Raw genomic sequence first — 14549 nt, 5'->3', positions numbered from 1 at the left:
CAGACGGCAGAGCCTGATACGGACCAGCAGAGCATGATTTGGAACTTGACTCTGGTTCTGGGGCAGAAGGCGCTGGTCGTCCAAGGCAGACCCTCCCAGGTCTTCAAGACTCCTGAGGGCCTGAGAGTCTCACACTATTTTAACAAGAACAATACTTTTATTTGAGGATAGCTCAAAGAAGTCATTTACAAAACGCCTTTTGTTTTCAAAGCACAGCTTTTCATAAAAAGCAACGTCCACCCTTTAATACATGCTCTAGTACACAGGTGTGTGTCAGGGGGCTGCCCAGGACTTGGGGAGCCCCGCGGGCCCGGGATGTGCCGGTGCTCAGCATTCCTCATCTGAGTTGTCCTTCGCCCACCAGCAGACCTTTGGGGGTCCGGGGCTGGCCTGGGGGCCAGCGGGGGCAGGGACGGAGGCCGGGGCCGGGGCCAGGTTCACCCAGCCGGGCCCTCGGGGCAGCACGTGGCTTTCATTCAGTCTGAAGATGCGGTAGTTCTCATAGTGGACGTTGTGTGTGATGTCCTTCAGGTCTTGGAGGTGGGAGCTGGGAGATGGGCGGCAGGTCAGCAGGACTTCCAGGGCATCCTCCAGGGCCCCCACAGCCCCCCGGGCTCCCCACATGCTCACCGGATGAGCAGATCTCTCAGGAGGGGGAACTCACAGTGAGCCATGTTCTCCACTGCAAGATACGGCACCAAACCCCTGAGCACAGGCTCTGTTCCACGCCCTGCCCTCGGCCAGCACCGAGTAAGCGCCTGCTGTATGCTGCACACCCCCTGCCACCGCCAGCCCTTCCCCCCATTTTTCCCTGTGTTAGCCCACCTCCCGTTCGTTTGTTAGTTCATTCATTCATCACGGCTGTGTCCCAGCCCCTGGTACAGGTGGCTCCTATAAACAGTTGTTGAATCAGCAGGGCCTTCCTCTGCTCCCTCAGGTACCCCCTCCCATCCCACATTTCCTTCACTGTGCTTTTTCCACCTGTCCTTGTCTGGTCAGCTCTGTGGGCACAGGGATATTATTGGTCCCGCTTTCACTGTATCCCTTCAGGAATTCCACATAGCATGCCTGGCACACAGTAGGCCCACAATCAATTCTAGTGAATGAATAGGGTGCCTCCTGGGTGCCAGGTATCATGCAAAGCGGAGGCTCTGCCCCCTCCAACCACCCTATGAGGTTGATGTTACAGTGATACCCATTTGACTGTGAGGAAACTGAGGCCCAGGGGGTCGGGGAACTTGCCCGGGGCTTCCAAGCTGCACAAAGGAATTTGATCCCAGGTCTGTCTGTTTCCTGTGCCGGGCTCTGTGGTGGGTGTAAGGATGCCAAAGGCAACAGGGCGTGCCCCGCTTTTCAACATGTTCTCCCCTGAGCCCTCGCCAGGGCCCCTGCACTGACCTTCAATGATGCCCCACTTTGTCTTCCGGCCCAGGACACACCTCCCATTCACAATGTGCTCTCGGTCAGCCCCGACCACAGCGAAGGGGATACGTTCCTGCAGGGAAGGGACAAGATCGGAGGGTTGGCCCCACCTGGGAAGTAGAGAGAGAAGACACTGAGATAGGAACCTGTAGGATGCTGTCCTTTGTGGGGAGAGAAAGTGATAGAAGGAACACAGATATCTGAAGTCAGAAGACACAAAGTCTAATCAGTGCCTCGGTTTCCTCATCTGTAAAATGGGAGTCATGACAATACTGATGCATGGCTCTGTGAATGTTTGGGAAGCATAATTTTGGGCTTAGCATAATGAAGGGGTTAGCAGAACAAGTCTTGGAAACCAAGTGTTACTCAGAGCTACACTAGTGATATAATTCTGCTCATGCCCAGTTTCTTACCACCTTCAACCATTATCATGAGGGTTAAGAGATAATTTTGTACTATAATTCAAAAAGATACATGCACTTCTTAGTTCATAGCAGCACTATTTACAATAGCCAAGACATGGAAATAACCTAAATGTCCATTGACAGCTGAATGGATAAAAAAGATATGGCACACACACACACACACACACACACACACACACACACACACTGGAATATTACTCAGCCATAAAAAAGAATGAAATAATGCCACTTGCAGCAACATGGATGGACTTAGAGATTATCATGCTAATTGAAGTAAATCAGAAAGAGAAAGACAGGGACTTCCCTGGTGGTGCAGTGGTTAAGAATCCGCCTGCCAATGCAGAGGATATGGGTTCAAGCCCTGGTCCAGGAAGAACCCATATGCCACGGAGCAACTAAGCCTGTGCACCACAACTACTGAGCCTGCGCTCTTAGCCTGCGAGCCACAACTACTGAGCCTGTGTGCCACAACTACTGAAGCCTGTGAGCCTAGAGCCCATGCTCCCCAACAAGAGAGGCCACCGCAATGAGAAGCACGCGCACCGCAACCAAGAGTAGCCCCTGCTCGGGGCAACTAGAGAAAGCCCGCGCACAGCAATGGAGACCCAATGCAGCCAAAAATAAATAAATAAATAAATTTATTAAAAAAATGAAAGAGAAAAACAAATACTATATGATATCACTTATACGTGGGAATCTAAAATATGATACAAATGAACCTATCTACAAAACAGAAACAGATTCACAGACATAGAGAACAGATTTGTGGTTGCCAAGGGGGTGGGGTGGGGGAGGGATGGACTGGGAGTTTGGGATTAGCAGATACAAACTACTATATAGAGACTGGATAAAAAACAAGGTCTTGGGCTTCCCTGGTGGCGCAGTGGTTGAGAGTCCGCCTGCCGATGCAGGGGACACAGGTTCGAGCCCTGGTCTGGGAGGATCCCACATGCCGCGGAGCGGCTGGGCCCGTGAACCATAATTGCTGAGCCTGCGCGTCTGGAGCCTGTGCTCCGCAACAAGAGAGGCTGCAATGGTGAGAGGCCCGCGCACCGCGATGAAGAGTGGCCCCCGCTTGCCACAACTGGAGAAGGCCCTCGTGCAGAAACAAAGACCCAACACAGCCATAAATAAATAAATAAAAATTTAAAAAATTAAAAAGATATCTTATAAAAAAAACCCAAACAAACAAGGTCTTACTGTAGAGCACAGGGAGCTATATTCAAAATCCTGTAATAAACCATAATGGAAAAGAATATGAAAAGGAACATATATATATTTATAAATATGTATATATAAATATATATATACATATACATTATATATATATATATATATATATATATATATATATATATGTATATATATAACTGAATCAGTTGGTGTACACCAGAAACTAAGACAACATTGTAAATCAACTATACTTCAATAAAAGAAATTTAAAAAGAGAGAGAGAGGACTTCCCTGCCCGTCCAGTGGTTAAGACTCTGCCCTTCTCTGCCCTTCCACTACAGGGGACATGTGTTCGATCCCTGGCGGGGGAAGATCCCACATGCCGCGGGGACCGGTCAAAAAATTAAAAAGAAAAAAAAAAACAGAGAGAATTCTGTAAACCAGGGGCTGGCAACCTATGGTTCCTGGGCCAAAGCAGGCAAGTTCGTTGGCATACAGCCCCCGCCATTCATTTACTCTTGTCTATGTTGCTTTCATTCTACTACAGCAGAGTTGAATAATTGCAACAAAGTCTAAAATACTTACCATAGTCTGGCCCTTCACAAAAAAAGTTTGCTGAGCCCTGTTGTAAATTCTGGTTGTTTACTTATTCATCACAGGAAGTGGAGATTAAACACACAAATGCTGCATGTAGGTTTGTTTTTCTAAGAATTAAGTTGTGATGGGGAATAAACTGATGCTAATAATAATAACTGTCTCTTGCACACTTATTATGCATCAGCCCGTATTTGACCCTCAACAGATGTTATATATCTGGATGATTTATTGAGAGGTTAATTTGAATACATTCTCCTTTATTTCCCCCAGCACTGTTCCAGCTGTGACCAGGCTGCTGTCCTTGCTGGCCTCAGGACAGAAAGCAGAAGGTCAAGGCTCTTTGAATCTTTCACAGGAAATACTGTTCATTGCTCCAATGGGGAGCGGAAAGAGGGAATGTGTGGAGAAACTGGATGCCAGACAAGAAGCAGGGCTTCCATGTACAGATGTGCAGTTTGTGTACTGCACAAACGTAACCCACCATGAGGCTGTGTAGGGCTGAAATCCCATGCAGGCTCCTTTCTGTGAAGGAAGCTACTGCCTTTTTCTAATTCAAGCTAAAGCGCTGTGTAGGTTAGCAGGGTCCCTGGGGGAGGGAGTGGAGGCCAGGTGTCTATGGATGAAGAATCCCAGGCCTCACCCAGGTGCTTTGCAGGATCCAGACAGACTGACATTGAATGTACCACAAGGACAGGAAGATGGGGGCTTGGAGGTGAAATTCAGTTGATTCAGAGAAAATGAAGATGTGAGCTATTTCCTTTCTTTCTTCCCCTCCCCCTTTCTCTCTTTCTTTCTCCCTTCCTCTCTCCCTTCCTTCCTCCTTTCCTTCCTTCCTTCCTTCCTTTCTCTCTCTTTCTTCAACTTTACTGAGTATAATTTACATACCACAAAATTCGCCCTTTTAGAAGTACAGTTCAGTAGTTTTCAGTATTCTCACAAGTTGTGCAACCATCACCAAAATCTAACTCCAGAGCACTTTCATCACCCCAAAATGAAAGCCCGTACCCTTTAGCAGTCACTCCCCATTTCCCCCTAAACCTCCCAGCCCCTGGCAACCAGGAATCTATTTTCTGTCTCTATAGATTTGCCTATTCTGGACATTTCATGTACTGGAGTCATATAATATTTGGCTTTTTGTGTCTGGCTCCTTTCACTTAGCATCACATTTTCAAGGTTTATCCACATTGGGTTTGGGTTAGGGTTAGGGTTAGGGTTAGGGTAGGATCTATCAGAACTTTATTCCTTTTTATGGCTAAGTAATATTCCCTTGTATGGATAGACCACATTTGTTTATCCATTCACAAGTTAATGGACATTTGGAATGTTTCCACTTTTTGGCTATTACAAATAATTCTACTATGAACATTTGTGTATGAGTTTTTATGTCAACATAGGTTTTCATTTCTTTGGGGAGTGGAATTGTTGGGTCATATAGTAACTTAGTGTTTAACCTTGAAGAATTGCCAGACTGTTTTCCAAAATGGCTGCACCCTTTGACACTTCCACAAGAAGTGTGTGAAAGTTCCAATTTCTCCACATCCTCACTAACACTTGTCATTGTGTGTCATTTTGATACTAACTACCCTAGTGGGTGTGAGGTGGTGTCTTATTGTGGTTTTGATTTGCATTTCCCTCATGACTGATGATGTTGAACAATTTTTCATATGCTTAGTGGCCATTTGTATAAATTCTTTGGGGAAATGTCTATTCAAATCCTTTGCCCATTTTTAACTTGGGGTACTTGTCTTTTATTGTTGATTTGTAAGAGTTCTTTATATATTCAGGATACAAGTCCCTTATCAGATATATCATTTGCAAACATTTTCTCCCATTCTGGGGGTTGTTGATATGACCTATTTCTTGCTCACCTTGAGTTTGTGGATGAGTGGAGATTCATACCTGCTAGAAATATATGAACTTTCCCCAAGTTGCAGAGAGAGACGAATCTTCAGATGGAAAGGATGAGTGGAAAGCACATCACCCAGCCTCGGTCCCACCAGCCTCCCCACCTCCCATGGCCTCCTACCCGGATCTTGCTGTTGAGGATCTTGTCATTGATGTCCTCATCGAAGCACTTCTGTGGATACACCTCTATGCCGTGAGTCTTCAGGTTTTCCTGGATCTGGGGACCACACACAGGTGACCTCAGCCCACCTATGCACTCTCCCCCGCCTCCACACCCCCACTGACCTCAGACTTGTCCCAGGTGCCCAGATCACCCTGTGCCTGAAGGCTTCTCGCTCCTCAATGGTCAGGCTGTCGGCCCGGGCGATCACAGGCACCACGTTCACAGTCCGGCAGAGCCGCTGCAGGAACTCAATGTCCAGGGGCCGCAGGCTGCTCAGGCGGGGCAGCGATGGCAGTGAGCATACGATGAGTGGGTGGCAGCCCACAGCCCACCCTGGGGGTCCCTCCTCCTCCTCTTATTCTCCCCACGCAGGTGGCCCTCTGCCCGCTGGCTCAGCCACCTCACCAGTGCCCGGTGGGCGGCACGAAGTACACGCAGCAGTGCACTCGGGTGTCGGGGATGTGTCTCTGCCGGGTAATGAGGATCTCCTCCTGCAGGTACTTCTCATACTGCTCACTGATGTAGCCCAGGATGGGGTCCCAGCTGGGGTGGGAGATGGCTCAGCCTCAGAACCTCGCCAGGAGCCCCCCTCAACCTAGGTCCTCTGGGTGCTCTCCCCTTAGGATGACCAATCGCCCCGTTTGCCTGGGACACAGGAATTTCAGTCCCACACAACCTGAGGCCCTTGGTCACCCAAGTACCATCCCCCCATACCCTTGCATCTTCAGAGAGACCCCTGCTTCCTCTTCCGTAAAATGAGGACAGTAAGAGAGCGCCTACTTTGTAGGGGAGGAGTGAGCATTAAAGGAGAGAAATTGCCGCAGCCTGGTTCAAACCACCAGGGACTCTCGCCCAATTGTTGCCAGGGTCCCTTCCCCCCACAGGACTATTGTCAACACAGCGGCCAAAAAGATCCTTTTCCTGCTCAGCCTCCAGTTGCCAAAGAAAAGCCAAAGTCCTTATGTTGCCCTACAAGTCCCTACCCCATCCCACTGCTGAGCTCTGCCTCCCCTCCCCACCCCAACCCCACTTCATGGCTTTTGCACCTGCCGCCCTCTGCCTTGATCACTCTGCTTAAAACTGCACTCCCCCACCAACTACAGCTCCATCCCCCTTTCACTCCCAGAAGTGTCCTGTGTTGGTGATAAAGAGTTCAGGTTCACCCTCCACATAACTGATTAATTTTGTTCACTGTTTGCCTCCCCACACCCATGACAATATACATTTCATGGAGACAAAGATGTTCATCAGTTCTGTTCATTGCTGTATCCCTGTGTCTAGAACAGAGCTTGCACATACTAAGTGCTCGGTGAGGTGCTGTGTGCTGGGCTGGCTTCACGGGAGTGTGGATGGAGCCGGCACTCAGGGCTCTGAACCAAGAAGGGCCCACGCAGGGCTGAATGCTCTGCGGGTGTGGTCTTACAATTCTTAGTAATTTTTGAATAAGGGCCCCACATTTTCATTGCACTGGGTCCCACAAGTTGTGCAGCCAGTCCCGATTATATGTGTGTGTGTGTGTGTGTGTGTGTGTGTGTTTCATCTCCTTGAGAGCCTAGAACAACTCTGCAAGGGGGATGTCGTCATCCCCAAGTTACGAAGAAGGAAGAGGAGGCTCAGAGAGCTTGCGTGGCCAGGCTCAGGTTATGCAGCTGGGAAGTGGTCAAACCCAGGGGTCCTGACTCTGGAGTGTGGGCTTCTATCCCCCTGCCATACCATAGCCTCTATCGAGTGCTTCCAGGCAACAAGCAAAGACCTTTACATACTTGACTCCCTTTGATCTTGGGGGGACAGTTGCACACACCCATTGTACAGGCGAATAAACTGAGCCTCAAAGATGCCACAGCCAGGTGGCTCCAGGCCTGGATGTTTCCCAGAGACTGGAGGGGCAGGGGCAGGGGCAGCCAGGGCTCTGCCCTCCCCACCTCCCCGCCAGGACCCACCACTTGTCGTTGTTGATCTGGTCCCCGAAGCCGGGCGTGTCGGTCACGGTCAGCTTAAGCTTCACGCCGCTCTCCTCGATGACTGTAGGGGGAGAGCAGAGGGCTGAGAGTGGGCCTGGGTGGGTGGGGTGGGGGTGGGGTGAGGGGGTGCTCTCTCACCGTGGGTCACAGACTGCAGCTGCAGCGTCTGGGGTGTGGGCACCCCCAGGCCCGGCATGGTGGACTTGCACATCTTGGACTTGAAGAGTGTGTTCACCATGGTGGACTTGCCCAGCCCGCTCTGTCCTGTGAGTAATCACATGGCAGCAACAATGGTGGATGCGTTAGGCATGTTTCTGAAATTCTTAAATAAATTGTTTTAGAAAGTAAACTGTTTTCTAAGTATAACAAATACAGAAAAGCACGTATTATCATAAGTCTCCAGCTCAATGCCTTCCCCCATTTTTTATTGAGGCAAAATTCGTATAATAAAAAATTAACATTAACCATTGAAAGTGTACAATTCAGTGGCATTGGGTACATGCACAATGTTGTGCAACCACTACCCCTATCTAGCTCCAAAACATTTTCATCACCCCAGCAAGAAACTCTATATCCATTAGGCACTCACTCCCCATTCCCCCTCCCCCGCAACCTCTGGCAACCACTAATCTGCTTTCTATCTATGGATTTGCCTATTCTGGACATTTCTTTTTTCTTTCTGGCCGCGGCACTCGGCTTATGGGATCTTAGTTCCCCAACCAGGGATGGAACCCGGGCCCTAGGCAGTGAAAGTGCCGAGTCCTAACTACTGGACCTTTGGGGAATTCCCTGGACATTTCATATAAATGGAATCTCGCAATATTTGTCCTTTTGTATCTGGCTGCTCCCACTCAGCATAATGCTTTCAAGGGTCAGCCACACTGTTGCATGTGCCAGAACTTCATACTTTTCATGGCTAAATAATATTCCATCAGATGGATAGACCACACTGTGTTTATCCATTCATCTGTTGATGGGCAGGTCGATGCATTTTTACAAATTAAACCACCCATGTATGCAGCACCAGATAAAGAGACAGAACACACAGCTCCGCCCAAGACCACTCCTGCCTCCTCGCAGTAACTGTTAACACAGCCCCAGGGACAGCCACTCTCCTGACCTCATCAGTAGGGAGCAGCGCTGCCCACCCTCTACTTGGGGAATCACACAGCACGTGCTCTTTCATGTCTGGCTTCTTTTAGTGAGATTCCCCTTTGCTGCCTGAGCTTGTAGGTGGTCCATTCTCCCTGCTGTGCAGGCTTCTCAAACTCCGAGGACCACACCCTGCAGTAGGAAACATCCTACATCACAGGGCAGGACACGCTTTTGTGTCTAAAACTGAAACTGGGACTTCCCTGGTGGTGCAGTGGTTAAGAATCCGCCTGTCAATGCAGGCAACAGGGGTTCGAGCCCTGGTCTGGGAAGATCCCACCTCCCGCGGAGCAACTAAGCCAGTGCGCCACAACTACTGAGCCTGCGCTCTAGAGCCCGCGAGCCACGACTACTGAAGCCCATGTGCCTAGAGCCCGTGCTCCACAACAAAGAGAAGCCACCGCAATGAGAAGCCTGCGCACCTCAACGAAGAGTAGCCCCTGCTCACCGCAACCAGAGAGAAAGCCCACACGCAGCAATGAGGACACAATGCAGCCAAAAATAAACAAATAAATAAAATTTAAAAAATTAAAGAAGAACTGAAATTGTCCTTTGGGCTGTGCTATCCAATATGGGAGCCACACCTGGCTATTGCCACTGGCAGTACGGCCATACGCCAATCTGAACTGAGATGTGCTGTCGGTGTAAAAGAACAAACCATATTTTGCAGACTTGTTATGACAAAAACAACGTAAATGATCTGATGAATAATGTTTTATATGGATTATATGTCGAGATGAATAGTATTTTTGGAATATATTGGTTTAAGTAAAAATGACAATTAAAAGTAAGTTGTCCTAAAAAAAAAAAAAAAGTAAGTTGTCCTGTTTCTCTTTACTTTTCTAAAGGAAGCTACTAGGGAATTTAAAATTATGTATGTGGCTCCTATGACATTTCATTTTTTTTGGCCGCGCTACGTGGCATGCGGGATCCTAGTTCCCTGACCAGGGATTGAACCCAGGCCTCCAGAAGTGGAAGTGCAGAGTCTTAACCACTGGACTGCCAGGGAAGTCCCCTCCTATGACATTTCTATCGGGTACCTCCACCTTAGAATAATGCCCTTAGTTGGTGCTACACACTCTGACATTTTATGTTCCATTATATACAGTTTATTTTGTGAGAAGTGTAGTTTTTGACCTACAACATTAATTTTGCATATATAAAAATGCAATTCCGGATAAAACTGACCCATGGGGAACCTCCTAGATGCCAGGCACTGTGCTAAGCCAGATGAGGAAACTGAGGCAGCGAGGGGTCAGAGGCCCTGCCCCAGGTCACACACTGGGGGTCGTTAAGGCCTGGGACCAGGATCTGAGTCCGGTGTTCCCTACTTCCTGCCACACATGGCCTCCCTTTTTATTGCTTTGTTTGCGTTTGGTTGGGGCTTCACGGTGATTTTTGTCTTTTCACAATTCAGTTTCCCAGATTTCCACCTACAACACTCTTGTGAGGTACGACTATCAGGCCCACTTTATAGATGGGGAGACTGAGGCTCTGAGAGGCGACAGGTCCAGGCCCACAGGGTGGCGTCCATTGGTGTGTCCTCCTGTGAGCCCGAGGCCCTTCACTCACCAACGACCATGATGTTGAACTCAAATCCCATCTTCATGGCCTTGATCTTCAGTTGGTCCAGCACAGCCTCGATGCCCACGTAACCAAGCATCTCGCAGGGTAGGGTCCTCGGGCTGGAGGCCCGTGACGAGCTGGGGGAGGGGGACTGCCTCAGGGGGTCCATGGGGCCGAGGAACAACGATGCCTGTCATCCGGGTGGGGTGGGGAGAAGGGGGTCACTGGGGCTCCAGAGGGGGACCACCCGAGTTCTCATTTCTGAACCCTGACTCCTGAGACCTGCTCCCAGGCACTCCCGTACTTCATGCCCCTTCACCTATGCACACCACAAGTCCCCACTGCCCACGGGGTTTGTTGAGGGGTGCCTGGGGGAGCTGCCTCTCAGGGGAGACTGAACCCGCTTTCTGATATGCACCAGCCCCAGGGATCTGTCTCTCCCCACTCAGACTCTCCCTCAGCAGAGTGTGGCCAGCCTGTCAAAACACAGGGGCTGGACCCATGGGGGACAGAGAAGGAGAGAAGCAGCCTCATGTGGCACCTGGTGGCCTTGGATCCCTGTGGGAGCCTTGGGGGGCTGTCCTGTCCTGGAAGACCCTGGTTATGTGCTGAGGGGGAGGGGAGAGGGTGACAGTTAACTGCAGAACCTGAGCTCCACCCCCTTCCTGTGACCCCACCTGGGGGCTCCTCTGCAGCAGGGGGCTGAGAACAGGGACAGGTAAGCTACTCCACCAGGCCCTTTCGGGTCACTGCCCTATAACCCTCACAATGACCCCGGCCTAGTTCTATAGACAGGAACCCCCTGCCCCTGCCCCGGGGAAGCGCCTTTGCCCAAGGTCACTTAGCTGGTAAGTGGTAGCTCTGGGCAGCAGCCAGTCCCTCTACTTCCAAGTTCATGCCCCTTAACCACTCTGTTGGGGAAGCAAACCTGTGACCCATGGCCAGAAAGTACAACATCCATGTGTTTTCTTTGGTCCGTCCATTGTTGGCATCGTAGTGTTTTAAATTGCCAATATAGCCAGAGTTTTGTCTGTGCACAACACTGTTTTAGGAGGCCTAGGATGTTAACTTGTTAATAATCATCAGAGCCCTGTGAAGTAAGTGCTGTTACTACCCCCAGTTTCCAGATCAGAGAGTCCAGTGAGTGGTTCAAGGTCACACAGTGAGGAAGTGGCAGGGCTGGGATCTGTGTCCACATGCTCACCCTCTGTGGCCTCTTTTCTTGTTCACACAAACCTCTAGATTTCTGGTGTATCTTAGAGATTATAAGCCTTGGCAACTCTGGGTCCAGCCTACAGCTGACTCAAGCTGCCCTCTTTTCTTTTCTTTTTTGGCCACGTCACGCAGCTTGCAGGATCTTAAGTTTGCTGACCAGGGATTGAACCCGGGCCCTGGCAGTGAAAGTGCCAAGTCCTAACCACTGGACCACTCGGGAACTCCCTAGCTGCCCTTTTTAGATGGGATACGTGCTCTCCAGTTTGCCATACTCCTCACCCCTCCCTAATGTCTCCCCAATAAGATGTTTCCTATACCAAGTTCATCTCACTCAGTTATTTCTTTCTCACCTGTTTCCTGGCACCTGAGTTTGCAAGCTCTAAGCAATCCTCTGTCTCCGATGTTGGCAAATATTTTCTGTAAAAGGCCAGATAGTATAGATTTTAAGTTTTGCCAATCATAAGATCTCTGTTGCAACTACTCTTTGGCTCTGCCGTTGCAGTGGGAAAGCAGCCACAAGTAGATGGACAGGAGTGGCTGCGTGTCAGACTATTTACAAAAGCAGGTGGTGGTTTGCCGCCCCCACTCTGCCCACCAGGACTCAGCAACTCTGCCCGATCTGCTCAGCTCAACTGTCCTGAGCTCCAGCAGCCTCTGTCCCTCCCTGCCCATGCGCTTCTGCTCCCCCACTTTCTACACATCTGAAGACAAAGGCTTAAACTTCACTTTCCAGGCTTGGAGGCAGAGCCTGCCCTGAACGCGTGCCATTCCTGCTGGAGAACTCTCTCAAGCTACGCCACAGCTCTTGAGGGACATGGAGAGGCTGGCCTCCTCATCAACACAGATGAGAACGTTCTGTGCGGATGACCAAACAGCGCTGCTGACATGGAGACCCACCTTGCGCGGGAGGAGACTCTGTCTCTGGGAATGTCTCCTAAGGAAATAAGCCTCTATGCCCAGAAAACACTTTCTCCAGGAGAGGTGTCACGCGTGAGTGATGTAGGAGTCTGGAAACCTGGGGGGAAGATGCCCACGGGGACTGCGGACTGGAGGATCAGGTCTGCAGAAAGCAGGACCATTCAAGGCGCTCTTGGCCATGTGGACTGGGGAAAGCCAAGGGTAAAGTCATCAGAGCAGAGTGCGGATGGCAGGTGAGCCCAATGTATCCAAAGAATCAAGACTGGAGGGAATCGTACCCACAGGTTGGGTGAGAGTAATACACAACCATTTAGTGCATTCATTGTGCCAAGGGAGTGTTTACATCGATTATTCCATTCAATCCTCAGCAGCCTGAGGAGGGGGATACTCTCCATACACCCACTTTACAGATGAGGAAACTGAGGCAGAGAGGGGTCAGGGGGTGGGCCTCCGGTCACACATGGGTGGGTGTTAAGGGCTGGGAGCAAGACCCGAGTCTGAGGTCTGACCGGCTTGAAATGCATCCTGCCATGGCCTCTATCCCATCATTGCTCTGCTTAGGTCCAAGGGGCTCTAAGGGTGCTTTTTGTCTTTTAATGACTTGGAATATCCCAGATTTTCTTTAATGAGAATAAACAAGAAATGAGGCACCTGGGCGTCTGGACAGGAAGACAGAGGGTCAGTGGGGAGAGGAGAGGACTGGCTCCTGCCCACTGGGCCAGGCCAAGGGGTGGGCAGGGGCCACAGTCGTTAAACCATCCCCCCTCCCCGCTTTTTTTTTTTCAATTGAGGTAAAATTCACAGAACATAAAATTAACTGCTAGCCATTTTAATGTGAACAGATCAGTGGCATTTAGTATTGATACGTTCACAATGTTGCAAATCTACCACCGATACCTAGTTCCAAGACATGTTCATCACCTCTAAAGGAAATTCCATTACCACTAAGCACCCTATCCCCATCCCCCTGCCCCTGGCAAACACTACTTTCTGTCTCTATGGATTTGACTATTCTGGACATTTCATATAAACGGAGTCACATACTATGTGGCCTTTTGTCCTTCTTTCACTGAGCATCATGTTTTCAAGGTTCATCCACTTTGTAGCATATGTCGGTGCTTTGTTCCTTTTCATGGCTGAATAATATTCCACCACATGGAGAGACCATAATGTGTTTATTCATTCATCAGTTTGTGGATATTTTGGGGTGTTTCCACTTTTTGGCTATTATGAAAACTGCTGCTGTGAACATTTGTGTACAAATTTCGGTGTGGACATGATTTAATCTCTTGGGTATATATATCTAGGAGTGGAATCGTTGGGTCTTATGATAACACTATGCATACCTTTTCAAGGGACCGTTTTCCCCAGTGGCTGCGTCCCTACCCCCTTTTGCAATAGAACAGTCATTTCAAAGTTACCCTCCCTGGGCAACAGGAATCTGAGATCTCAGAACAGGATGGAGGGGATGGAGGGTGTAAGATGGGGATCCCAGCACAGGAGACTGTATTACATGGTGGTCAAGGGCTCTGGGATCTGATGCCTGGGTTCCAGTTCTGACTTCTCTGCTCACTAGGTGTGGATGGAAGAATCATGGTGTGCAAAGAGTTCCCATCCGAATCCCCGGGAACCTGTGAATATGTTACCTTATGTGGCAAAAGGGACTTTGCAGATGTGATTAAGGATTCTGATGGGGAGATTATCCTGTGGGCCAGTGTAATCACAGGGGTCCTTATAAGAGGGAGGCAGGAAGAGCAGAGCCAGAGAAGGTGTGAGGATGGAAGCAGAAGTGGAAGTGATGGGGGTGGGGCATGAACGAAGGAATGTGGGTGTGTGGCCACTAGAAGCTGGAAAAGCCGAGGAACTGGGACTTCCCTGGCGGCACAGTGGTTAAGCATCTGCCTACCACATATATACAATGGACTATTACTCAGCCATAAAAAGAAATGAAATTGAGTTATTTGTAGTGAGATGGATGGACGTACAATCTGTCATACAGAGTGAAGTAAGTCAGAAAGGGAAAAACAAATACCGTATGCTAACACATATATA

The 14549-nt window shown here is 49.4% G+C and overlaps 1 protein-coding gene across 1 annotated transcript; it reads right to left on the bottom strand.

Moving 5' to 3' along the window:
* Positions 1-327: 327 nt before the first annotated feature.
* On the bottom strand, positions 328-10533 carry SEPTIN12 (septin 12). Its single transcript, XM_007181515.2, has 9 exons — positions 10371-10533; positions 7785-7910; positions 7626-7707; positions 6091-6228; positions 5837-5954; positions 5644-5739; positions 1399-1495; positions 631-682; positions 328-547 (listed from the first exon to the last, which is right to left on the bottom strand). The coding sequence occupies exons 1-9, from the start codon at positions 10531-10533 to the stop codon at positions 328-330; spliced, it is 1092 nt and encodes a 363-aa protein (XP_007181577.2).
* Between the last annotated feature and the right edge of the window lie 4016 nt (positions 10534-14549).

The sequence above is a fragment of the Balaenoptera acutorostrata genome, chromosome 15 (genome assembly GCF_949987535.1).
Source record: "Balaenoptera acutorostrata chromosome 15, mBalAcu1.1, whole genome shotgun sequence".
Classification (NCBI taxonomy): Eukaryota; Metazoa; Chordata; class Mammalia; order Artiodactyla; family Balaenopteridae; genus Balaenoptera; species Balaenoptera acutorostrata.
Note: the sequence above shows the minus strand (reverse complement) of the source record. Positions and strands in the feature narration are given on the sequence as shown.